Here is a 27999-nt window from a genome sequence, read left to right as displayed (position 1 = left end):
TATTTTAAAAAGTTAAATGACAATAGACTCTAAGCGATTGAATGCAATCGTGTTTATTTTTGTTGTGTTGCCACATACAAAAAAGGGCTCAAATTGCAGTTGGCTCTTCACAGAAGAAGCTACATTCTTCACTAAAATGTGAATGCAAAATACGTTACACACACGTAAAGAAATAAAAACAAATTCCTAGTTCAACACAAAATGTCTACATCAGCAAATTCTTTTTTATCTTCAAACATTGGTTTCATCCCCCATTTAGGAAATAAACGTAAAAAAACATGACGTAAAAAAAATAAAAATAGCATGACTGGTGTTATTTACAGCAAAAGGACAAATATATTAAGTGCTAACAATGTAGTATTTTTAAGATCGAATAAATTGTTTAATAAATGGAACAATTAAACTATAGATTTGCAGAGCTTAAGTCACTCAATCTGTGGAGAAATATTTTTTTAAATATACGACTTTTGTTGAATTAAAAAAAAAAACATCGATACGATTTTGAATTTCAATCAAATAAATTGTTATCTTGTTATATTTTCTAATCTATGCGAGTCAATTTGACTTCCTTTAAATAAAAGAAGTTTGGCAAAAATCCTCAAATTGAATTGGTCGAACTACATTGTAGCATAGAAAACCGAAAACACCAGTAAATGCATGCACGTCCACAATATTAATCATTGTTTGTCTTTTCATTTAAATATCCGCTCTGACTAAAATGTTAAATTATATAGTTAATACATCTTATTTTTGCAGAATATATTAACTATACAGTAAAACCCATAAATCAAGGATCTGTGTAAAAAACAACCACCACCAACAAAACGAGTGTAAAGCTTGGTTGGTCACCAATTAGCCTCCTCATTGGAGCGAGGCCAGCCGGTACTCTCCATTTACCCATAACCCCCTCTGTTCTGTAGAGAGAAGGATGTTGAGGTAACAGGGGGGGGTTCCGGGGAGGTGGGACAAACTCTGTCCAGGGTCCCATTACCACATACACCACTACGTCTATAGCTTGTGTCCAGTCCATGGCCAACGCAGTCCAACGCCAGTTCAACCCGCTTAATCCCAGTAGGGGGCGCAGCAGCCCTGTTTGCCGATTCCAGAATAATCCCAAATTGCCACTAAAAAACACCTTTATTTACCAAATCTAATTAGTTAAAAACTATTTTGAACCAGATGCAGCCGGAACCATTTCAGTTTTTCGTGAATCACCGTGTGGAGAAATAAAGCTGACCGACCTCCAACCTGAACCCCTCAGTGCAGGAGCTTAAGTGTGTGTGTGTGTGTGTGTGTGTGTGTGGCCCCGTTTGTACACAAAAATAAAAAAGTACAAAGTAAACAAAATGAGAAGCGGCGATAAAAAAAGTGAGAAAAAAGTGTTTCCTGGCAGACTCGTAGTTCTTCTGGCTTCAGAGTCGACGATGACTCAAACGACTCGGACCAGCTCTGCGTGTCGCATTCTGTGTTAGCGCTCACTGCTGCAAAGGAGAACAACAACAAAAAAAATGAGAAGAATCATTCAGCGTGTTGGTTCCCCGAGTAACTCTGTCACAAGTAGACCAGCCGCGCGGTGACACCGGCTGGCGGGTGCTTAGCGTTGATTGAGTCGCGTCATTCATCGTCCGAGCGAAGGCGGCATTGTGGGGGGGGAAAAATAAAATACAACAATCTTCCGACTTGGGGGGAGACATCGGCGAGGGGCCCGCCTTGAGGATGGATGAGGGAGTCAGGTGGTCATCAGTAAGAGGACGAGGGAGAGGAGGAGTGGAGGTGAAGACGTCCTCAGGGAAGAGCCTCTGCTTCCAACAACGGTTTCTGGAGAAGACGAAGAGACTTGATCAAACTTTTAGCCTGCGCCATTTTTTCCCAACAGCTTGAGCATAGTTATTTAAACCATAAGGTCACAACACATAAAACACGTTAAAGACAATGGTGGGACGTCATCTTCTAGAAGGTCCTTGGTATGAACGCAGAGCGCAAGCCTTATTGATCCGTCACCCATGAACACTGACTATTTTCAACTACCACATTTTATGTGGAGCTTCTAACTTTTATTCATTTGCGAGGAGATCTTCGTGGAGCGTCTCCCGCTCATGTGGTCACACGATGTGCTGCGATCTTGCTATAAATCAAATCGGGCCACTGAAAACACATAGCACAGGACACAAGACAAGCCCGTGTCTACGAATGAATTGGGTGAAATTCTCACCTTGTCTTTGTTGTGAACCCTCGGCTTCCGCTGAAGGGGACAGAAAAGATGCAGCAGTTAAAGTTGAGGCCAAGGAACAAGTTGCTGATTAGTCGTTTTTCGTGTGCTTACCTTTCTCAATAAAGATACTGCTTTCTGGAACAAAAAAGGAGCCAGAAACAGACAAACGACCAAGGGAAGGCATTAACCGTTACTCAAAGCCCTACGCCGTGAAAAATGAGTACTGACTCGCTGAGAATCCCTAAATATGTCCCCTATGCAAATTCCCTTAAAGGTCGCATAAAAAAAGCGCGAGAGAGAGAGAGAGAGAGCATGGCAACAGGAAAAAGATAGTGTTATGCAAATAAGCAGGAGTAAGAATGATTGAGATTATACAGGAAATGAAAAAAAGGGGAGAAGCCCCCCCCCCCCGAAAATGCCAAATGACAGCGAAACCATGAAGTGGACAGGAGATGAAAGGGAGAGCGGGGCAGATCCAAGTGAGAAAGTATGGTGGAAAAAAAAAGGACGTTGGCAAGATGGAAACAAGGTCAGACACCGAGAAAATGGAGGGACAGAATGAGGGGGGACAGGGGGACAGGAGGGGGAGGAGGGTGGAGGGGGTGTTTGTGTCTGGACGTCACTTTCTCAGCAGGGGGGCGGACTAAAAGGAAATAATGGAGGGAAGGGTGGCTGGGATGAAGGGACTGGGAGGGGTGGGAGAGCGGGTGAGGAGAAGGGGGATATAAAAAAAAAAAAAACATCCAGGTGGTGAGAATAAAAAAAAATTAAAAAAGAGGATACGGCGCGCAACGTCAGTCAGAGAGAAAGGTCAGGGGATGAGGCTGCACAATTGCAGCAGTTATTAAATCGATACGGCCTTGAACGCACCTTTGACATTGCAACCTCTCACACACGCACACACGCACACACACACACACACACACACACACACACACACACACACACACACACACACACACACACACACACACACACACACACACACACACACACACACACACACACACACACACACACACACACACACACACACACACACACACACACACACACACACACACACACACACACACACACACACACACACACACACACAGAGAGAGTACATATTGATATCTCCAGGAAAACTGCCACCTCTCCACATCCCTCTGATTAGGGGAGATGAAACGGGACTGAGCTCCTCTTCTTGACACACACAGGGAGAAAGGGGTTTATTAACGAGGGGCTTACTGTCGTTTGTCCCGTACACCTACGGGTCTCCGTGGCAACATGTCGCTCCGACACACACGAGACACTGAGTTGCTCCCAGGTCGGGTACAACTAACGGCCGTCTAGGGGTTAACCAAGCATTAAATGGCGTGCTGGGTCGGGGGGGCCTGTGACTGAGCCGGTGTGTGTGTGTGTGTGTGTGTGTGTGTGTTTGTAGGCTGGAAATCAAAGCAAACATTTCGGGGTTTTAAATAGTGCTGGTGTGTGAGAGCAAAATAGTATGAAAAACATTAATTTCATTTTTTAACAAAAATGAAATTAACCCATGTTTTTTGCAATTTAACAATGAAAGAATATTAATGAGTAGTAGTTTGCGTTAATCAGCAGTGTATGTTTTTTATTTTACATAAAAATACATTTAAAATAAATTGATTAACCCCCCACCCCGTTTCTTTTTGGATATTGTGGATATTTTGGATGCCGTAAAAGTGGCAATAAAAATAATAATATTTTAAAACCAAAAGCTATAATTTACTTGGGAAGAGGAAAAAACGCATGCAGAAAAGCAGCAGTTACCGCGCTGGTGTGTGTGTGTGCGTGTGTTTGTGCGAGCGTACGTGTGCTCGTATCGTCACACCGCACTAAAATGCCTCGTGTTTACTCGCCTGAGTGTGAAACGCGTGTTTTGATTGGTCTGTAATCAAATCATTTGGACCAAAAAAAAAGACCACTGAGGACAAAGAGTTTGCGTCAACATCATCATTTCCGTCCTGGTGAACTGCGCCACAAAATGGCGTCCGTGGTCGCGTGACTGCGAGAGCGGTGCCGTATCTGCACTGCAGTTAGAACCATGTTGTGCGCATGTGTGTGTGTGCATGTGTGTGTGTGCGTGTCCCCAGTAAGCAGAGCCCCTGCAAAGACAGGCACTGTTCCACCATCCCACCTTTCCTCTTATGCCGCCATTTCACACACGCGATAGCAAAGCGCTAACTAGCCCCGACTTAGCGCTTTGCTGATCAAAATGTTTTTTTTTTTTTAAGAAATGCAATTGACAGGAAAACGCAAAGCACAAAAAGCAAATTGACGAAAGCGGTTAAAGTGACATTTGGGGGATTTGAGAGAGCGCGGCTGGGCGAGCGTGCGCGTGTGTGTGTGTGCGCGCACGTGCATGTTCGTATTGTGTCCTTGTGTGTATTGAGTTCAGAGGGTACAAAGGTATTTGAGGAAGAAGGGGGGGGGGGGTTAAGGGAGGGCGCTCAAGTAAAAAAAAAAAAGCGGAAAATGGTGAAGCCCTTCAAACTGAAATGAATGCAATGGACTGCTCACAGCGGGACGACGATAGAAACGAGGAGAGGGACGGAGATAGAACGGGGGAATCAATTAGAGGCAGAGAGGGAAGTTGGTCTGTAATGGTTCCTCACAGCGGGACGGCGAAAACAAGGGAGAAGCGAGCGAGGCGGAGCGACGAGGGGACGACAGCCGCACTTTTAGGGAGAAGTTGCTGCGAGAAGGAAGAAAAAAAAAAAAAGGTAAGTATGGAGCGAGAGGCGAAGCGAGTCGAGATGCAGTGGACGGCTGCAGGGCGTTTTTTTTTTTTTTTGTGCTGATGACAATTCAAAGCCTATTTTTCTGATGCAACAGAGGCTCAAGCCCTTTTTTGTCTGTCTGTCCTGACTCGTGACAGCGTCGCGTTCATATGAACACACAAACGTCTCCAAAATCCTGCTTTGCACGGCTGCAAGGACACGCTGGGACGCCATTAGGAGCTGAACACTGTCCTGCCTGCTCTCTGGTGTTCTTGGGTTAAATTAAGGCATTAAAACACACACACATCTGCACACGGGAGAGGAGGCCGAGGGATTGGCCAGTGGTGGCTGACCTTGGAGCAAGGACGGCGTGCCCGACGGACCCCCTCGCCGCCATCACTCAGTCCTTTACACCAGTGTGAGGCAGGTGTGTGTGTGTGTGTGTGTGTGTGTGTAGTTGCTGGTAATTAATTCAAAGCACCCACAACAGGGCATCCCCACGTGGAGATACCATTTAATTGCATCCTTTTTAGCAAAGGGAAAAAGTTTCGGGAGACAAGGGGCGGTGGGGAGGTGCACAGTTTGAAGTTCAGATGCGAGATAAGATGTAGCTGAAGGACGAGAGGCTGCCATCACCGAGGGCCACACACACACACACACACACACACACCCCTGCTGCCATGCTACCTGTCAGATAAAAGGCAACCTGAGCAGGAAGCAACCAGAGGGTATGTGAGGTGTTACCACAGGGAACAACACAACAACAGCTGTGGTAAACCGCCGCTAATGGACAGTCAGAGAGAGAGAGAGAGAGAGACCCTCCAACTCTCCTCCATCCCCCTCCTCATCCATCTCGTTGGCTCGGCTCTCTCCGGCCTCGTGTGTTCTCATCCCGACGCACGAGCCGCACAGCATGCGCGCGACAGAGATGGAGGAGAGGGCCAGCTCGGTAGATGCGGAGAAGGCACGGGGAAAGGTGGAGGAGGGATTGGGCGGGGGCGGAGTCAAAGGGAAAGGAGGAAGGAGTGTGAGGGACTGCCGTGGGGTGTGAGGCGGAGGGGGGAGGGAGGGCGTCTAGATTAGTTTTGCTCCAGTAGCGAAAGATCATAAAAAAACGAGGAAGGGAGGAGGAAGAGCGGAGGAGACAGAGAGAAGGGGAGGATTAGTGCCACTTCAGGAATGACAGAAGACTAGAAAGAAAGCGCGAGGGGAGTTGAAGACAACGAGGGGGGGATCCTGACATTTAGTCGGGATTAGTTTTGGTTAAGGAACAGGATGAGAGGGAGAGTGAGGAAAGGAAACAGCAGGTGTCAGCATGTGGATCCCGCTCGGAGAAAGCCTTTCTGATGTAAAGTGGTGGGCTGCAACGCTAAAGTCAAGTGTGTGTGTGTGTGTGTGTGTGTGTGTGTGTGTGTGTGTGTGTGTGTGTGTGTGTGTGTGCGCGCATAGTCCAGGTGACTGATTGGGGAATACTGTCAGAAGGTCCACATTGGCATTTTCTCACAAAGAGAAGAAGTATTTCTAAATAATAACGGCAGGGTGATCAACATTTTTAAGTGATCAGCCTTCAGGAAGCGACTGTGGAACGCTGAAGGCATTTGAGATGAAGGGGGCTCCTTTAATGCCTGATTCCAACATTTCTTTCCTTTACACGTGAGGAGGGCGGTGCGGTGGGGAGGTGTTCGTTAAACGACACAGAGAAATGAAGTGAATAGGTCTCACACACACACACACACACACACACAACCAGCTTTCCTGGAAAAAAAATGTGTGTTGGTTCAGCCTGGGCAGCACGACAAGCCCCCTGCAGATAGCACTGGGATGGGAACTGGGACAGACGACCCAGACCAGCATATGATGGGACACACACACACACACACACACGCGCAATCATACGCGTAGAAATGCTCACTCTCTCACACACACACACACAACTGTACAGGGATTCCCACAGTGACTGGGCAACATTCCCAACCGGAATGGGCAGCTCACTGGACTGGAAGACTAACATTACTCGAGGCGCTCTCTGGATTAGATCAACTCTGGGAATTCACACTGGGACACCGAGATGGAGAGTGGGAGAGCGAGGGAGACAACGAGAGGGAGAGAGAGAGAGAGAGAAGAGAGGGAACTAATGCGTAAAAAAAAGAAGAAGAAAACCCAATCCAATTAGGTTTAACAGCCAACGTGGAGGGGAGAGTGGAGCAGACCTAATCTCACAAGGTTAAAGATGACGCAAGATTCTGAAGATGGATTTAGCTTCCTTTATGAAAATGGGGAAGGAGAGAGGGGGGGGGGAGAGAGAGCAATACCATGCCCTGGGAGTAGTGGTTTACAAAGAGGAAGGTACTCACTGGTCTCGCAGCACACGGTGACACGCAACTTCATACATGGCAGAGGAGGCCCCTCGTCGGCGGGTAGAGCTGGAAGAAGCACGAAGAGACACAGGGCGGGATTGAGAGGGAGGTCTGCTGCTTGCCCATTAAACCCAACAGGAGCTTAGTCAAAACGTGTCAAATAAAAAGGAGACGCTGGTACGCGCTGGGCGAAATGGGCCCATCAAACGAGTCCTTTGAGAACTCCCCTCGGTACTTTTGAAGAATATTTATGACAAGAAAATCTAAAAAAGGAGCAGTGGGGGAATGTGTTTTTTTTTCTCCCTCGTTTCTACCTCATCAACAGATCACACCATGTACGAATATAAAAAAAAAAAAGAATCCAACGTCTCTTCCTGTCCACAACGAAATAAAAACAAAAACACGCACTACTGAGAGCAGAACGTTTGTACGGCTCAGACATCAGTGCTGATCGCGGGTCTCATGCGGGTCTCATGGGGGGGGAAATAGGAAAACCTGCCCTGTAATAACTGTCCGTTTAGCAGCTCTCCTACAAAAACAATCCAGTCTGGAAAATGCACTTAAACGGCTTTACGTTTATTCACAAACAGCGGCGAACTCAACAGGGACCCACCACGCGATCGCTTACACTCTGTCCCACTCTGTATCACTGGTAAGATGGGGAGTCGTTATAAGGGCCACTCGGCTCAGATTTCTAAACAGCAAATGTGGAACATTTCGAAAAGAACAGCGCAAGTCGTCACACGCAGGTCACAAACCAACGGGGAACGTCGATTGATAATCACAGTCTGTGGAGCAAATACAGTGAGAATGAAGAGACAAAATGGTGTTAAAAAAAAACATGTTATTGCTGCTCTGTAATGGTTTTGTATTATTTTCCATGTATTCCTGTTTTTTGCTTTTTCTCATGAGTACACATGTACACTGTTACACTCTTTTTTTGCCATCTCGTAAAACTATTTCAGGTAAACATAGGTGATGCATGTCATGTTCTCTATCATATTTTAATATTTAACTATTTAGGTTGTGGCTTTATGCCTCTTTCTACAGTGTGAATTTATTTCATCATGTGCAAATAAATAAAACTCAAAAACACTGTTTTTACATCAGAAAAATATTTTTCATTTTTAAAACTTGCTGCTGGTATTCTTGTAATTCTTTAAAAACATGTCCTCGGGGACGATTAGTTTCCTCAAACTACTATTTATTAACTCAATATTTATTGCAATCTCAACATTGTGTGGCTCCGTATTGAAGTGCCCCTGACTGATCACTACTGCATCCCTCGGCTGTAGGGGGGTCCCCCCCCCCCGGACTGTCCCCCCGGACTGTCCCCTCGGAAACTGTCCCACGGTCGGACATCGAGGCGTTTCCCGTTTGTGGCGTTCGAGACACGTGAGCCAGTCAGCGGGTCAAGCGGAGACGGTGGGTGGACAGTGGGTGGACGGTGTCTGCGGGGGCCTGAGCCCCGGCTCAGACGGAGCCATCTAATGCCATTAGTGTTTCTAATGCCATTGTGCTGCTCTCCCGGGCTAATGCCATTATTCTGTCTCCGGTGCTGCGGCATTTGGACCAAGTTTACGCCTCGTCTTTGATGTGGACAAAAACACACAAAATCGCTCTGAGCCCCGATGTGTCCGGAGCGGGGGGGGGGCATTGTTACTTTTCTCTAAACGGGCCTGAACAACCACAATAGCCCAGTGTGTACATATATACACATGTGTGTGTGTGTGTGTGTGTGTGTGTGTGTGTGTGTGTGTGTGTGTGTGTGGAAGCACTCTCTCATGCACCCACAATGCTCCATTGTCCCTCCAACCGCAACAGTAATTTATGTAAAGATTCTCTCTTCGACTCATCCATCCCTTTTCTGCGTTTCTTTTGTTGCCCCCCCCCCCCCCCTCCCCCTTTCTCTCCCCAATGTGGATTCCTCTCATCTGCCCCCCCCCCTTCCCGTACGGTCAGACTGTGTCCATCTTTTGCTCCCTCTCTCCTACTGTCACTCCTCCACGCTTCTCTACCTCTGTCTGCCCCCCCCCCCCCACCCCCCCTATATTGATCTCCATGTGTTCCCGCTTACATTTTGCAGTCCCTTTGTTGTCACCCTTCCAACCACTGCCTGGTTTTATGTCCTTCTCCTCGAATTTGTAAAAAATCCCTCCCTCCCTCCCTCCCTCCTGTGGTTTGAAGTGAGTGAGTGAGGGGAACAAACGTAGTACTATAAAAGAAAATCTGACGTCGTAACTAAAATTTGAAAAAACAGCCAACAGGTTTACGAACACATCAAATCATTGTCGTGCAGCGTGAACTTATGGAAACATGAACGCGACAAGCTGCAGCCTGCTGGCGCTCGTAGCCTCGTAAAACACAGGCAAACTTTTAATTGTGTCAACATGCAGAGCTTCCTCGCTTCCTTACCCCCCCCCCCCCCCCCCACCAAAAAAAATAACAGGTGTCTGCTCAGAGTGTAAAAAACAACAACAAATGTTTACGTCAACGATTTTTCCAATTAGAAATAGAAAAAGCAGGATTCGGCCTTCGCAAAAAGGAAACTCTTCAACCACGTGTTGAACCCCAGTACCGTTAAAAGATATGACAGGAGAATAGGACGGGAAAGTTAAAGCAATGAAGTTGCAGAAACTTCTCCTGTGTGAAGATTGGGGAGAAGAATCAGTGTGGCCAACAAAAAAAATTTGAAAATGTAAAAAAGGTTCCATCTAGAGCCCGTATTTAGTTGATCTGTTTTGGGAGACTGTAGAAACATGGCAGAAAAAACATGCACTTTATTATTTAGGCTCTTTAACCTCCTAATTCAACGACTTGAAGTAGTCTTTTCAGCTCCTTTGGAACACTTTACCTTATTTTTTTTTTAACATAACAGTCACCCTAAAAAGTATGTGACTTTGGCGTTTTATATTGTTCCAAAACTAGGGCTATTTCCCAGACACAGTTCACAGATCCTTCACATTGTTCCACAGCCAACGGGAGAAAAAAAGACGGACACACATCCGCTACTCACAGCTGTAGTAGTAGTGGCGCCCCGGCAGGAACTCGAACCCCAGCGAGAAGGGGGTGAATCTTTGGATCTTCTCGGAGAAGCGCACGGGTCCGAACGCCGCGTGGGGGGCGTTGCACTCCCACCTCTTGATGGCCCCTCTCGTCTCCACGCAGCCCTGGAAGGAGGCCTCCCCCACCAGGTAGAGGGCCAGCGTCTCCGGCTGCCCGAGGCCCTGGGCCCCCTCGGCCGAGTAGTGGGGGCAATAAATGTCCAGGTAGTCATTCAGATTCACCTGGACGGACAGGTCTCCCGCCGTTAACCTGGGGGGGGGGGGGGGGAGGACGACAACAACGTGAAAGCGTTATGCGTAACAATGGCGGGACTGAAGGGGAGTGAGAGGTGGCGATTGAACGGCGAGAGGGGAAGGAGACAGGTGGCAGGTGGCAGGTATTCCATAATGCCTTTGTGCCTTGAAGGAACCGATAGTTACAGCAGACGGATAGGTCATCAATATTTAACAGAACAATTACGCAGCAAAGTTGTGCGGCTCTTAAAAAGAAGGTTTTACAATTGGATATTCATCAATGAAAGGAGTTCATTTTACCTCCGGACCAGCGAGGGAGCGGTGTCGAGCGGGAAAAGAACGATCCTTCACTCGCTAATTGAGACCACTGAGGGGTGCTCAGTGTGAAATAAACTTCCCACTCCCCAAAATACACACAGTGCGCACATGGAGAACTTATGCAGACGTGCATGGGCGAGCACGGCCCCCGTATTCTGTCAAGGTTGACCGGCTTTAAGGCAGAACAACAACCACCACGAGCTGTGGACAAGACAGCATCATTAGAACAGGGAGCGCTGCATAATGCACGCTCCTTCAAGACTGTAGATTCTCCCCGTCAGCCGCAGCATAAGGAGCTACCCGTGTACAAGCTCATGTGGGAGAAGAGAAGATGTCAAAGAGATGGAGGGAAACCCATGTAGGACAAAGTAAGGGTGGTGGGGGGGGGGTTACCACGGCATGAAAAGACAAAAAAGGAGGAGACAATACACGAGGAGAGAAATGTGTGACAAATGGAGGGGAGGAATGTGAGTGATTAGGTGACGCGAGACCAGACCCAGAGGAAGACGGATGGAAAGACTACAAGACGACAAGAGAGCTGCTTGAGACGGGTTAGGGCCAAAAAAAAGACGAGGAAGAACAGGTGAAAAAAAAAAAAAAAGGAAGAAGTGGTTGAGTGGATTTGAAAGAAAGTAAAGCCTTTTAATTAGCGACCCCAGAGAGTCTGAGTGCAGACACACACACACACACAGAGGGGAAGGAGGAGAGGAGACGGACGTTAATTGGGCTCCTCTTCACATGGAGGGCAGGACGACAGAATGAGGGGCAGAATTTGGTTCGGGCAGACGGTTCAGGTCCATCGGTGGGAGCCTTCTTAGAGGGGTGACAGAGCGGAGGAGAGAGGAAGGGAGTGCTGGGACTCAGTGAGGGGGAACATGGGAGGAAGAAAAAAATAGATCGCGGAATGTGGAGGGGAGGAATTGTGGTCTTAAGCTAAGTAGGCGTACAAAGAAGGGGACACAAAGCACACATGAAAAGAGGATTCAATGCAGAAAAAAAGGAAGAGGGGAGACCAAACCGGTCAAAGGAAAACCGATAAGAGGTGACAGGAAGAGACTGAAATGGTCCAGCAAGTCAGTGCGAGGTGTTGAAGGCGGATGGAGCGGCGAGACCAGAAATGATAACAGTACCGTAGTTTGGAGAGTTTTTCTGCTCACATGTGGGAGACGTGGCGGGTCTCTCTGAGCGCGCGATAATGGAGCAACACGAGTGTGTGAATCGTGGGGGGATGCAGGTGACACCCGGGGAGACAGGTCTCGCCAAAAGCTGCTTCCTGCTCAATACCCGGCGCACGCAATTGGCGATCTATCAACGTGACAGGACACCATCGATCCGGACTCCCTCGCTCAGGACGCACACACACACACACACCCTCCGGCAATCGGTATCCCCCCTCTGCTATTGTGTGCCTGTGTGTGTGTGTCCACGTCTCGATAGCTCCATTACCTGTACGTGCTAATTACAGGCGCAAACAAAAAAAAGGAACTTGATTGTCTGGTTGAGGGAACACAAAAGCAGATAAAGCAGTGTAAGCAAACACACACACACACACACACAGGCCTGTTTACTCTTCTCTACCTGAGGTATTTGAGGCCTCATTGAGGCAGATATATGTTTACTTAGCTGCACCAGATGTGGAAGTGCGTATAGGCGATGTATATGTAACAATAGACCCCCCCCCCCATGTTACACATGTCATTCACCTGAGTCTGTGCAGCCTGATCTTCTGCATTCCTCCTCCTCCTCCTCCTGCTCATTTGTCTCCTCAATTTCCCCACTTTGGATGTAGTGCACCCCCCCCCCCCCAATGCTTCAGAGGCTGCATCCCGGCTCTCCCTCGTGTCTTTCGGACTCCTCTCTATCCTACATCGCCCCGTCTTCCTCACACGAGCATCAAACCTTGGCCCCCAACATATGCACACCAGCAATTACAGAGACGTGCGCGCTGCTGATGTCAAACTGTCAGCCCGCTTTCTATCCGCTCCCGTCTCTCGTGCTACGGTAGGCTCGGATACGCCATAATTACACCTAGAGCCCCCCCCCCCCCCCTCCCCCTCCCCTCTCTTGCCAGCCACCAGGCAGCAGAGCGGTGACAGCACAGTGGCATCATGGGTGCAGCGCTGGAGGAGCCCCCTCCGCAGGAGAAGCCTCTGGAAGCGGGAGGTTGAGGATCGGTTTGGTCCAGCGATGGCGCGGAAAAAGGACAAGAGGGCAAAGACACAGGAGGCGCACGCACACTCGTGCGTCTGGGCACGCGTTGGCGCAAGTGTGCACGCACAGACATGAAAGTACTCGGGGAGAATAAAACATGCTCCCTTCCTCATGCCACAGGGTGATCGGTGACACCCTTCTGAGGAGGGGGGCTCTCGGTTGATGAAGTCCAATCACACAACATTTAACCCTTTTATGATTGTAAGCACTCACGTTTAAAGTCCAAAATTGCACACAATTGATGTCCTCCCAAAGTGTGTCCATGTCTAAGTGTGTGCACACAGAAGCGTGTGTGTGTGTGTGTGCAGCTATAATTAAATGCAGAGGGTTGACTGTGGCAGAGACCTTTGATCCTTTAATATGAGAGAATAATTAAAGGAGCAACAATCCCACAGCACGGCTCCAGGAATACAGAGCAGATACTCCAACACGCAGGGCAGCTGCGTACTACACACGCTGAATACACAAAGGCACTCAACGCATGTAGCGCACACAAACACGCTGGGTTCTAATGCTCCACTACAATGAAAATGCTAATGACATGCTCACACTGCACCTTGCATTCCAATTAAACTAATTATATATATATATATATATATAATCTACAGTAAACACTTTGGGATAGTTGCGGCAACAACTACGAGCCCACAGCTTTGTTGTCGTGACGACGGGAGAGCGAATGGCTTGGTGGTCACTGTGCATCGCATGACGCAGCTTCAGCCTCCAGTTCGAAGAAAAGAAACTTTTGTGAAACTGTATTTTTTTTTTTTTAGTTCATATCAGATGTGAGGGGAATTTATGGGAGGTGTTGACAGATCACATAGAGTAAAACAACGACCACTTTGACAGACTACTTGCTTTGGTTTTCTGGGTGTCGCGGTTGGGTTTAGTCAGCATGGACTAGTCACACAACCTAGAATTTTCACATTGAGTCCTATTGTGGTGAAGTTTTGTTACGCTGCTGACTAACCTCTGTATTCAAATCGAACGCTGCAGGAAGGAGTCCCAGAATCCACAAAAATGTGTCGGAAATGATGCGTTTCAACTTGTTTTGTCTCAAAGTTTTGTGAGCGGTTTTATGCCAGAAATAAAGTCTGCGGATAACAAACTTCAGAGATCTTACCGTCTTGGTCTACGGCATTAAAAAAAAACAAAAGTGGATGGACCACAGTTTCACATCTGGGTAATTAAGACTCCACCTTCAAAGCTTCATGGTGTACACATCGAGAAGATGTGTTATTCATGAATTGTGTTCACCACAGAGACTATTTTGCAATAATCAAAAATCCAATGGAACGTTTTGTGGAGACCTACAAATGATTACAGCTGGGCTACGTTCTGGTGGGATTGGGTAATTAAATAGAAAAGAACTACATGAAAACATATCGCAACGCAAGTCTGATTTTGACCTGAATTCTGAATTTACACCTATACAACACATTTAGTTGAATGAACACCAAACTTCCAAAGAAAACTAAAAAAAAACAACCAATGCTGTAGTTTCGGGGAGTAATTGATGTAAAGTATGAAAGAAGTTTATGACAAAAAGAGCCCAAAGACAGTACAGGAGGAAACCGGTAACGAGGCAGAACTAAAGAGGGAACCTTCTCTCTTGATGTCTACAAAGCCTCCGTGAGTGACCTCGTGCTCCACAGGCTACGCTCCCTTCAGAGGAAGAAAAGGAACCACATACACCTGAAGTGCTTCACCCACGGCTCAGATCTCCTCTACGTTCTACTGCACCTTCTCAGAGGATCCTTTGTTTACCATTTCCTCCCTGTGTTGATGTAAAACAGAGCAAAATCAGGACAACCCACCCCCCCCCCTCCTCTGCCCTCCTTAAGCTGTGCCCCCCCCCTCCACTCCCACACAAAGCCCTGCTGTGTCCAGAGCCTAAACACCAATGTTGTGTCTAACCTGGTGCTTACCCTCAACGTGCACACAAACAAGGACTTCACCCCCCACCTCCGACCATCTGGACCCCCTCCTCCCTCCCTGCCATCCCTGCTGGCAGAAAAATCCCCCCCCCCCACCCCTACCCCTACAACCTCATCACCCCTGACGCTCTGCAGACTGCGCCTCACAGTATCATCAAACTGGCCGAAGGCGGCGCTGGACGGCTCCTCACCGAGAGGGGAGGGGGACGTAAGGGGAACAAGCCGCTTCCACGCTTTCCTGTTTGGCGTGCCCATGAGAGTGCATGCGGACGTTCCCTTCAAGGTCAGCAGGAAGTAGATCTTCCTGCTACCCCCAGACCCTTTGCTATGGCCTCCTAATCGGGCCTAATGTAGTCGGCGTGTGAACTTCCCGCCCCTTTTCTACCCCTCGCTCGCCCCCACTGACGTAGGTGTGTGTGTGTGTTTTTTTTCTTCTCTACGTGCAAGTTCTGAGCATGCACACATGATGCAGCGATAACATGCACGGATATCTTGCTGGCTTTTGCTTTACATGTACCGGGGGGGGGTAAGCCCCATGCCAGTAGACGAGCGTAAAGCTTTTGACCCCATGAGGCTAGCAGGATAAGAGCCCAGCAAACACATTGCCGAGCACCATATCTCAATATGAATTTGGTGTGTGTGTGTGTGTGTGTTGCCTGGATGAAGTGATTGGTTGCACCTTTTTCTTGCCTGGCAGGCTCCATTAAAGCGACCGGGGGGGGGCATTCAGACCGTGCGGATCAGCAGGCTGCCTCGTGCCCTCCACAAACATGCACACCCGCTGCTTCAGGCCCGGGGAGGGGGGGGGGGGGGGGGCGACTCAACCTCCAGGTATAAAAGGCCGACCCTATGTTCTGCCTGTTACAGCACAGGCCCTCCTCTGTGGGTGTATGCGTGTCCATTTCGGGAGACTCAGCAGCACGTCGGCATGTATGGTGACGGCCGTCAGAGCGGAGGAGAATTGCTTGATTTGGTCCATCCGTAGGAAAAAAAGGGTTTTGATACGGCTGCAGGTCTACGGAAACCATCCCCCCCCCCCCCCCCCGTCCCCCCATCGTGACAGAGCCCTGTCATTCACGGGCTCCGCTCTCAATGCGTTTGGTCTGATCCTAAAAGGTCCTGGAGGGATGAAACTACTATCCTCAATATGAATGGACAAGAGGGACGTCTCCAAGTCTACGGCCCATTTTTCCTTTTTCGCCCTTTGACCCAAAACACCCCGGAAAACGTCGCCCCCCCTGAGCACACCGGCGGCTGCTAGAGTTCGGAGGGGTTTCTCTCGCTCACCTGCTCCGCCTGAAAGTGGCTGCTTGTGAGGAGGAGGAGGAGGAGGAGGAGGAGGGCGAGGGGACAAATAAGGGCACGAGAAGAAGGGTTTTCAGCTCTCGAGGCGGGAAGAGCGAGGAGGAAAGCGCGCGGCAAAAAAAAAAAAAAAGAAGCGAGAGCGGCGTGCTCGTGCGGCGAGGGCGGGGTAAATAAGGTCAGACGTGCCGTTGCCCGGGACAACAACCAATCCGGAGCTGGGGTTTCGTGCCAAACCAATGCCCCACCCGTGCATACTTTGCTCCATCCGTTGTCTTCCTTTTTTTTTTTTTTTTTTTCCTGCATCCCACTGTCGGACGGCCTAAACCTCAGAGTAATGAGGGCTCTCCATGTTCCTCCGGTCTAAATGGAGCTGCAGTGTAAATACAGGGCTGAACTGTACAGGTGCCAGGCTCCGATGAATAAACGCCCGATATAGCTTCAGTACCTCACCGCTCAGACACCGACGGAAAGGCGGCGAGGAAGACAGTGGCAGCGTTGGGTGGACACCGACAGCCATGGTTCAAACCATTTATGAAATCTAGTGTAAAAAGACATCATTTATCTCATGTGTTTGGGGCCCTTCGGCTTTGCACACGGTGTCAGAGCATGAGGGGTGTTGTCAAATAAATGTTAACTTTGGAGTAAAAAATAAATAAAAAATACACACTTGGTCGATGTTGGGTTCATGCCAACGGGGCAGGTGATGTACGGCTGAGGGCTGAACAGGACCATCTTTTTTTCCCCTATTGATTTAAGAAATATATGAGAGCCACTGGCTAGATGTGGAGGTTTAAAGCTTAAATAAAAAAAACTCCTTGATCGCATTAATCGTTAATAAAAACGGCCCCGTGTCCTGGTTTTGTCTGCGTACGAATGTTTTGGGGAGTTTGGATTTTCTCGTTTCCCCGTCACTCTTGTTTTTTTCACCCATTTCAGCAAATAGGATTTGACCACTTTGGACATTTCGGCTGCGTTGATCGGCATTCAAACACAACCCCTCTTTGTAGAAGCCACAGGGCACATAATGAACAGTTTTTTTGTATAAGCCTTGATTTCTTAAAAATAAATAAATGAAAAACTATACCTAACAACACTAATGTCTCAGGTCTTTCAGGAGGCCCCACCTGTCTAAGTGGGAGCAACGGCCCTAAACACACACACACACACACACACACACACATTACTAGATGCACTCTTTGCGAAGGCAAACGCACTCGGCCAATAAATCAGCGGCGGCTTTGAGAATCCATCCTTTACTAAGTGGGTCACACTTTTGATGCCGTAGACACTTTCCTTTCTTTCCCTTCTCTCGCACTCGGCATTTTGTCTCTCTCCCCAAAAGTGAAGGTCAGCGCTGGAGAGGCAACAAGCCATTTATCCCAGGTGTGCAGCGCCTCCGTGTCGGATTACCTGCTGCTTGTTAGCTGGCGAATGGAGGGCTGGAGCTGCCCTTCAGTCAGCCCGACACACACACACACACAGTTAAGACACCCAAGGAAAGCTTGGCCCACCGGCCTGAATAATTTAAACCAGAGGAGAGGAGAAGAGATCGGAGAGGCACAAGAGAAAAGCGAGTAAATAGAGTCCCACGGCCGCTCTCCGTCCTGCCGACTCCTGGTGAACTTATTTTGAAAAACTTCTGTAAACTCGGTTTTCACTCCCATCTGCTTTCTCTCACCCCATCTTCAGCAGGTCTCATTTCCTCCCTCCCCCTGTCAGCGAATCCTACACCTTCACGTCCTCCTCTCCCCTCCGTTGCCTCTTCCACCACAATTTCACCCCCCCCCTCCCTCCCTCCCTCCCTCCTCCAGTCGTCTTTTTCTCTGTTTATCTAAGCACTTTCACGGTCACTGCTTTGGAATCCCAGGAGCCTGAACTGCCCCCCCCCCGCAGCCGATCCATGCTACTCTCTCCCTCTCCATCTTTCTCCGTCACAACGGTTAAGATTCATATCGCTCAACGCATCGGGGGAATGGAAGGTCCCCCCCCCGTACTCCCCCTCAAGGCAGCCAGCTTTGTCCTGTTCTAGTCACGCACAGCCACACACCCGCCCGCCTACCCCCCCCTCTCTCTCTCACACACCAACCAGAGGTAGGACACTGATGTCTAACACCAATCAGCTAAAAAGTGAGTGCCCAGAAAAAAAACAAAAAACAGTAGAGACATTTTCACAATATCCATCCATTTGGCTTTAAGGTTCGAGTTATTTAAAGTAAAGTAAATCCAGCATATTTAGCTCTGGTACATTAGCGTATCCATTGCTGTGCAGTGTGGGAAATTAAATTCATTTTCACTTGAGTCGATAGGACTGGATGCCTTTATCTGCCTCAAGGCCGGATGCCAGTGGGTTTCTTAGAAAGGCCAGTTGAGTTCCACAACACTGATGAGTGGTTTAGACACAATAACAGGGAACGGGGGGGGGGTGTGGGGGGGGCTGGATTTCGGAGCGCTGGGGAAGGAAGTAGTGAGGGTCAAGAGGAGAGGTGCAGACGGCGGGTCTGACATAGTTGCAACAACAGCCTGAAGCTGGAGTGGGATTAACTGATTAATTTGGGATTAAAAATGACTGGTCTGTACTTTGAGTACTGAACCGCAATGACCCAAAAGTACAAGATTGACACACAGTAGTGTACAGTGCAGGGGAGTGGGGTTTTTTTTCCAACGTATTAACAGTAAAGTCTGCTGTAAACCAACTAAGCAAAGTAAGCAAAAACCACAGATATATTGATACATCGACGTCCGATGAAGAACAAAACCAGTCCGAAAACATTTCCCGCTCTGAAAGAAAACCCATCAGGGAACCTCTTTAAAACGAACAAAAGCAGTGAGTAAGTTTTTTTTTTTCGGACTTTCATGACTATGCATTTGTCACCGGGTGCCTTTTGGAAGAACACGCCGATTAATTCCACAATCCTAAACACGCAGCTTCTGCTCCAGTGTTTTGAGAGGCGCGCTCCGACCAGGAACTCCATTTTCGGCTGAATAGGAGAGCAATGAGATTCATGAGTTCTCCTGCTACAAGGCCACGGCTATGGAGATTTGGGACAAGGCTATTTCCCCCTCTTCCATTCAGCACAACATTGGCGACACTACGATGCTCTCGGACTGTGAATTACTGCCATCTGATCATTTCCGATGAACATAACAAAACGGGCTTTTTGGGCAGGGATGGATAGCAATTCATCAATAAATGGAAATTTACATGAAAGAAAAAAAACAACAAAAAAAACACATTTTCTTTGTGGCAAAATGTGTGTTCCCGGTTTGTGCAGTACTTCCACGGCATGCCGACATGTCAGCTGCCTGCCAGTGTAGTAGATGCAATAAACGCTCCATGCTGCACTCATCAAGCTGCAGGGAGGTCAAAGTACCAACTCTTAAAGAAAAAGAAAAAAATCCACATTCCTTCAACTTATAAAAGATTTGATTAGAAGAAAATGTTGAGACAAAAAACAGAAAGGAGGAAGTAAAAGGCAGAAAAAGAGGACAAGGAAGCAGACCGAGAAAAAAAAACAGCACAGCGTATCAAGAGACAGGGATCAAGCTGCGCATTACTGCACACCCAGAGATCATGTGGTTATAGCTGTAAAAATAACACATCCAAATATGCTGGCGCGCACACACACACACACACATCGTACACAAACCTGGAACAGTCTGGGTGCAGGCACGTTTGAATAAGCATACAATACATTCCATTCACATTCGGTCCTTTTACGCTCAGGTAATCTCTGCTCGCTATCTCTACTGAAATGTATCATCACGTATCTCAAACACAATATGCTTAGTCAAAAACACACACACACACCCCTAAATGGGGTGAGATTCCTACTCTGGCCCTCCCCAGAGTCAGAGAGTCGCCGTGTGGGAGTGTGCATGCAGGAAGAGCGATGGTGCTATGTGACTCGGTACCACACCTGTACACCAGCCTGAGTCACAGAGTGTGTGTGTGTGTGTGTGTTACGGCAGGCGGGGAAGCGAGTGGGAAGGAGCTGCTCCTCTCGCCTGCTAGTGACAGTGATAGTAATTCCTGCTGACATCCTTTCTTCCCTCTCCCTCTCTCCCTCTCACCTCATCCTTCCATCCCTAGGGGGTGACGGGGTGGGGGTGGGGGGGGGGGGGGGGGCTTCCTGAGCTGTTTTGGGAGTTGAAATCTGTTGACTCTTTCCCCACCATCCTCTCCTTAACGCGTCCGCCACCCCTCGCTGCCTCCACTGCAGGTCTAATGTTTTTACAATCTCTTGGGGCCAACGAGGAAAAGGAAGCAGAGAGGGATTGTGTATGTTCATTTGTGGTGTGCGTGCACATGTGTGTGTGTGTGCGCATGTGGTCAGTGCAAACCAGCCCAAAAAGAAACAAGAGGAGGAATGTGTGTGTGCGCGTGTTTCACATTGCAGGGGCACGGAAAACAGGCTGTGGTGCCATACTTCAACGGCAAAATGATGTTAGCTTTTGTTCCACGGTGGAAAAGTCTCTCAACACAAAAACATCCAAAATATCTGCCCACATGTCATGTGATCCATCTCCTCTGGACATGCATTTTTAAGCGCTGGATTAAAAAGGGGTTTTCTTTAGAAACCATAGCATTACAGAAGTGTTACTTGAAGCCCTTTTCATGAGAAGGTAACTCTGATAAGCGGTATCATGAGTCGGTTTCATACAAAGTTATACACCACCGTAAATACACACAAAACAACCCCTTTGAGTACTTTCATATAAGAGTCTTTTGTTATGGCGAGATCAAGTCGCCGTTGAGCGGTTCTCGCAGGTTTATTATCCCATAAAGTTCTGGTTCTGGTGTGAAGAAAGGCGCTCATAGCGCTCCTCTGTGGCCTCTGGATGCCCAGCATCTCAGTCAGGGAAGGGAAATACTCATCAATAGAGAGCGACACCTATCAGAATGAATAGAACTCTCATAATGTATTCACTGCTTTTTGCTGTCAAAAGGGAGGCTTCTATTTTCTGTAATAACAGTAGTAGAGTTTGTACGATTTGATCGTAATAAAACTTTTTAATCTTGTTTTTTTTTTCCCCCCCCAAAGCAGAATACCAACTCACATTATCATTATAAACTATACACACGCTATACAATAAAATAAAACTACATAGGAACAATCTTGAAAAAACTAAGTGACAAACTGCACCGTTTGAGGCTCGCAGCTCTCCATCTAAAACATACATCCAAGTACACCACTCGCACGCACACCCCCAAAACTGTGCCTCCAACTCTGCGACTTACAACAATAATCCGTGACACTGTAAAACAGAAGTTCTTCCTGGCTGCGAATGACTGGACCCACACTAGGACACTCAGATCTTCACATCGGTACACGTTCTCTGCGATAGAGGAACGCAGGCAGCAAAAAGGCTTTCGGAGCGACTTGAGCAGCTTTGAAGACATGAGGTAGGATGGCAAACATGTCTCATGTCCTCCTGGCAGCGAGGACCTTGCTCTGCCCGGGTCAATACTAATTCAATTTCTGTCTCTGGGAATTCCCAGGATGCCTTTTGGCAGAATTTCTGAGCCGAGTGCAGAACATTGTGTGAGGTTGTATGTACTTGAGAGTGTGTCTGTGCACATGTGTGTGAGAGAGAGAGAGAGAGAGAGAGAGAATTTCATCCAACTTATTGGCTAAACCAGCAGAATGTGCTATTTTCGGGTCGAGCTTAAGTCGATAGCGTTTCCCACATTTTGAGAATCACATATTCTCACGCTAGAATTTAATTGCAGTTTTGTACGTCCAAAAAAAAAAAAAAAAAAGACCCGGTTGGTCCGACACGTTCAACAATGCCAGCTCATTGTGCACCGTGAATGAATGCGCACCCCCACCCCCACCCCCCCACCGGCGCTCACCAACAACCCTTAAGCACCAGAAGCTTCCCCTCCACACACTCACAGCAGCCATTTTGTGCCACAGCCGGGTCCTGCCAGCCCGAGCGCCAGACGACACTGGACCCAACTCCGCTCCCCAGCTGGTCCACGCCACTCGGACGCATTCCGACAATCCAACTTATCACGGCTTAATGCGACCTAATGTTGATGCATGTGGGCACGGAGCGAAAACGGGGGGTGGCAGCTCGGGGGGGCGGGGGGGGGGGGGGGGAGAAATTGGGAACGAGATGGGTCCATATGCAGTGGGGCGATAATGCGAGGAGCCGGGGTGATAATATCTGGGTGTTAAATTGGTATCGATTGACCAGGAGCAGAGAGCGGCGGCTCTTTCATGCAGGTGCTCCGACGGCTCCGAGCTGCACTGTGACCATCTGATCCATTTCAACACGGACGTCCTCGGCGCCGGGCCTCCGCCTGAACCTCATTTTCAACACAGTGTGCTTAAATCTTCCCGCGTGCATGTGTGCATGTGTGCATATCTCTGCTTTCAATTCAGTCGCAAAGATGATGCTCCCCGCAAAACTTTTATGTTGGTTTCTCTTTTGGGCATAATATTAGACTAAATGGGAGATTACCGATTTCACACAGATAGCAGTCACGTATATCTGTAAAGCAACACCTGTGATGCTTTACAAAATGGGGCCTGGAGAGAGAGCGAAAGACGTGGTTGAACACAGTATTCTATGTGCACGCCCCGCCTTTAAAAGAATCCAGAGGCAATATCACGCCTCTCCCCCGTATCATTCAGTCACACCTAAAGTCAACTAACGAGTGGAAACAAAACAACGAGCTGTTTAGACGAGAGGCCGGCGCAGCGCTCGGTAAATGTTCCCACCGACCAGAGTTTTTTTTCCCCCCCCAGTCAAAGCCACTTTCACTACGCGCTGTGAGCAGGAATCAAGAAACCGGTGTGCGTTTCATTAGAGGTCGGCATCCTGGTGCACCTCGGGGGCGTTTTGTTTTTTTTCCAGAACGGAAATTTGTCACACTCTCATCTCTTCTTGAGGAAATGAAAAGTTCCCCTCTACACTAAGCAGCAGGTCATGGCCAAATTGTCACACACACACACACACACAAACCACTATTGTTCCACTGAGATGAACTTCAATGTCGCCGAATGTCAATTCACAGGCGTCCACTTCACCAGAATCACTGCCATCGCTGGCTCAGAGAAGAAGAAGAAGAAGAAGAAGAAGAAGGAGCAGCTCGAGCGTACACATGCCCGGTTTGCCTTCCGGATAACACACACACTCAACGCCCCGAACAAACGCACATTTACAGCACACAGATAAGGCAGCTACACAATCCCTGGATCTGCACAAAGCACGGCACAGCGGCGAGCGAGACAATGGCAATTGACGCAGAGAAGGAGGGAGAGACATTGATACAGTTGGATGACAGATGAGCAGAAGGGGGGAAGAGAAGGAGAGAGAGAGAGAGAGAGAGAGAGATTGCTTTGTTAGCAGGACAGGGAATAGAGTGGTAATTACCTCACTGTGGGTTTGTTGATTACAGTTCAGCCAGGTTCTCCATGTTAATCATTTACCAGGGGAAGACGGAGATTAGGGCAGAGACAGACACGGTGAGGAGAGATAGCACGTAGTATGAGAAATGCACCCATCTGCATGCACACACACACACACACACACACACACACACACACACACACACACAGGTGGAAGATACATTGGCGGGCAAGGAAATAATGCAAAGTAAATGAATTGGTGGTAAAAGTGCAATCATCTCCTCTGACAAGACACGATCACAACACTGTTTTTCACTTTACTGTACCCTGCATATGTGTGTCTGCTCGCCCGTGTGTGTGTGTGTGTGTGTGTGTGAGAGAGTGTGAAGGTATGGCATGCAGAATGTGATTTACTTTGGTATTTAAACTAGATCATTCATGAGTGCACACAAAAGGGAAATGATGCATAAACAGAGCAGAGATTACACGGAAGACTTATGAGGGCTCCTTTCAATAAAGATACAGAAAACCAATACAAATATTCATCTCCTCATGCACAGTTTAAACATGCTTGACTGGCTTGGAGCTGGAGCGGAGGTTTTTGTCAGAAGAGAGAGTGAGAACGAGAGGGAGAGACAGAGGGCCGTGGTGTTGCTGTACTGTAAATGCTTTAAAGTCGGTGTCCAAACCTGTGAGTGAGTGAGTTCCAATGTCACCAAGAGACAGGGAAACAAGTAAGAAATGGTTTTCCACAGACCCATTGAGTTTCTCAGTTTAAGATTTAAAAAAAAGGTTTGAAAACAGGTTTAAAAAAATAGACTATAGACGATGTGTATTTTATATACAGATAATCTGCCCCTCTGCAAAGAGGAGCCTGCAAACAACAGTTTGGAGCTTTAATCCAGGGGGGAACTGTTGAAACAAGTTGGCCGCCTACGTGGTTGGATATGAGGGAAAGCAATAGCAAAAGGCGTAGGACAGAGGAATGGCTCATGTAGGTTTGGGTAACATTTATTCTTGTTACAGACGTATAAGCAAATTGTATAGATGGCAAAAGCTTGGTTTAAGCAACAACAAAAATGGAGGATTCAATCAAACTGAGCTGACACATTCAGAGGGAATTTCGGAGGAAGAATGTAGCACAAGAAGCAGACAACCCTCTATCAGCAAATAGGCCGGTCAACTTATTTCGCCAAACAGGTTATGAAGCACAACACGGCTCAGAGGAGGAGCCGAACGTACCAATGAACCAGTCTGAGCTCGCTGCTCAGCACACACTCCGGCTTTTAATATTTCACTAACCTGACTACTCCGGGATGTGAAAAAAAACAAAAACATTTCCACTGTAATAAGGAACTATTGCTTTGGAGAAAACGCCGTTAGAAAACGGACAAAACGCTGTTCCTGAAATCATAAAAAGGCTAAAATCGAGCCCCTCGAGCCCCTCGATGAGACAGAGATCCCGATTCCACGGGGTTTGACGCTGACCCAGCGGTCGCTCCCTCACTTCCATTTCAAAGCTCCATTTTTCAATCCGGAGGGTGCTAAACGTGTGCCCGTTTAATAAGTGCTCGGCCGAGCCTTTGTTACAGACATATTAGCCGGCGAAGAGCGGCGCGACAAGGCCCTTCAGTCTCCACTTCACTGCCCTCCTTCATTAAAACCATAAATCTGGATGTCGAATGAGAGGTGAAGGCCGGAGAATGTCTTCTGTCATCCTTATTAAAGAGGTGCCGTCTCTCTGTTTAGTACCAGTGGCAGAGATGGCGGGAACAAGGAATTTCCAACGGCAGATTACACTTGAGATATGATATTTATATATATAATATATATATCGGTTGCTCACGTGGCTTCATGCTTAAAACAACATGAGGCATTGTAATACGATCCGTTGTTGATGCAAGAATACAAATTGGAGCAGCTTTAAAAAAAAAAAAAAAATGGAATTGCAAAACTGAATTCTGCAGTGGAGCGCTGTGCCGATAAAAGCCGCCCCCCCCCCCTCCCCTCCCCTCCTGCGCTACATTTACAGGCCTCAGGACAACCTAGCTGGCTGGCTTCTAATCGAAAATATGGTATGGGGAAAATGACTGAGGCTCAACTAATCGCACCGCCAATATCCATCACTGGACAGGAGGGAGTCGTGAGAGATAAAGGGTGTAAACGCACGAGGCGGAGGGGCGGGGGGAGTGGGGTGGGTACAGACAAAGGAAAAGGAGAGTGGGATGTAACAAGGGAGGTAATGAAGAGTGAGAGAGGAGAGGAATGAAGGAAAAGAAAAAGGAAAAAAAAAAAAGAGCCCTAGCGGTAAAAAACCCATGGGATTCTGGACCGGGTGCAACATGGAGGCTGCTGATAGCTTTGTGATTGGGTGGTGCTGCTGATGAGAACGATTCTCTGCCACAGTGGGTCACCCTCCGCCATGACGCTGATGGCATTGTGATTGGGTGGCGTTGCAGCCAACTGTGTGGCCCCCGCCGCCGCAGACGACTGCGAGCGTTCATTCCTGAATCCCTCGGGAACACGAAGGTGCTTCTTAATCCTCTGTGTTACTCCCCGACACGTTTCTGTTGGACCCCCATTAAAAAGGCGGGCGTTTGTTACCCGCTCGGACGCACCGGATACAACCCCAAGAGGACGAGTCCGGCAGATCTGACAAAGGAGCCCTGGGGGGGTTGGGGGGGGGATTAATTTGTCCCGGGAGTTTTATCTCTGTACATTGGTGCCCCCGCAACATGTAAAACAAGACTAAAGCGTCATTGACAGAGTGGCTCGGTGGCCACGGGCTGTTGACCAAAAAAAAAAAAAAGGTGATTCGTCTGAAACAGGGTTTTTTTTTGGGGGGGGGGGGGGTAAATTGGGCCCGGCTGCGAGCGAGCGCCTCTAAAAATCAGCAGGCGGTGTTGTTTCGGGCAGTAGTCCTACTGGCCCCGCAGGTCTCCCAACCCTTCAATTAGCTGTAGACTGGAACACCTGGATCAGCAGGTGAGCCTAACTGCCTGGCTAATGGCCCCAATCAACGCGCTTACACAGAAACACACACACACACACACACACACAACCAGGTATTTGCTGAATCACGGCGGCACTTTAGACTTTAATATACACCCGTGTGCTCAGACTGCTTTCTAGGACACTGTTTAAAAACGTGCACTTTACGAAGAAACCCCTTCTGGCATCAGCAGGGAGGTGAAAGCCAGCTTCAGAGTGTAGTCATTATGATAAAGACAGCGGTCTGTGAAAGAAGCGGAGATCAGGCCACTCAGGGATCCTCGTTGAACGAAAATACCTGTCCAAGGCCTACCTGTGGGGGCGCGTGCAGGCTTCAGCTAAAATCACGCCAGCTCAAACTCACTCTTCAGAAAAACACTTTTGACTCTCAAGTCTGACTCACTTAGTCGGAATTACTGTGGTCGTTGCGCAATATAGCAACGCAGCGCAGGTTCCAACCGGCTACGCGTGCTCTCCAAAAGGAAGCACATTCTTGCAGCTTCACCCCCTTTATTTCTTTAAAACTTCAACTGAAAACACCAGGTTCGCAGGTAGGTTGTCGGCAGGTGAGCGTCATTAAGCGACCCGTTGGCTCACCTCGCGTTCGTAGAATTCCAATACACGACGTGCCGTTTGGCCACAGCGGCGGAGATGAGGTTAAAGAAGAAAATCGCGGCTTTCCACACGGGCAGCGCTGCCGGCGTCCCCATCCTGACCGACCGCCGTAGGTGGGTGGGTGGGTGGGGTGGGCGGGGGTCCCCGCGGAGAGGGCTCTGCAACGGCCCGGGAGTGGCGTGACAATCAGGTGAGGCAGGGGTGGAAAAATATATTTAAAAAAAAAAGCTATCTAATACTCATGAACAAACGTCTTAAGTCATGCGCGGCTGTAGCTTCGCATGATGCATTAAAGGTGAAGTGATTTAAAGTCAATCCAAAAAAAACAGGTCAAATCACAGGCTGCAAAGTTGGAGGTGTGAACTTCTACAGGCAGGAGTTCCACTTGAGAGAGTCTCCGAGTTGGTCCGCATGGTGGTGTTGGACTCTGGATTTCTTTTTTTTTTTTTTTTTTTTTTTTTTTGAAAAGTAATAAATAAAAAAAAATCTACTAAACCTGAGTTTAAAGGTCAGTGTTTCGAGTGCAAGAACGAGGATATCAATCCAAAGTGCCAGCTGGTTTGGCAGCAACAGGCTGAGCTGCGTCCAAAGGGCGGATCCGCTGAGCTGAGGGTGGTGCCGGGAGAACTTGGGACCAATCAGAGGACAAGGGTGTGGT

General features: G+C 48.2%; 1 protein-coding gene across 2 annotated transcripts; it reads right to left on the bottom strand.

The window, feature by feature from the left end:
* Positions 1 to 27999, bottom strand: si:dkey-246i14.3 (ephrin A4). 2 transcript variants are annotated; one of them, XM_062565596.1, is made up of 6 exons: positions 27324 to 27999; positions 10324 to 10622; positions 7305 to 7373; positions 2324 to 2347; positions 2213 to 2242; positions 1 to 1818 (listed from the first exon to the last, which is right to left on the bottom strand). In XM_062565596.1, the coding sequence occupies exons 1-6, from the start codon at positions 27434 to 27436 to the stop codon at positions 1730 to 1732; spliced, it is 624 nt and encodes a 207-aa protein (XP_062421580.1). In that variant the 5' UTR covers positions 27437 to 27999; the 3' UTR covers positions 1 to 1729. The 2 variants fall into 2 exon arrangements, with proteins under 2 accessions (XP_062421580.1, XP_062421581.1); XM_062565597.1 differs by lacking the exon at positions 2324 to 2347 and having other exon boundaries at positions 2 to 1818; positions 27324 to 27988.

This window comes from Pungitius pungitius, chromosome 11, assembly GCF_949316345.1.
Source record: "Pungitius pungitius chromosome 11, fPunPun2.1, whole genome shotgun sequence".
Lineage (NCBI taxonomy): Eukaryota > Metazoa > Chordata > Actinopteri > Perciformes > Gasterosteidae > Pungitius > Pungitius pungitius.
This window is presented reverse-complemented; position numbering and strand designations above follow the sequence as displayed.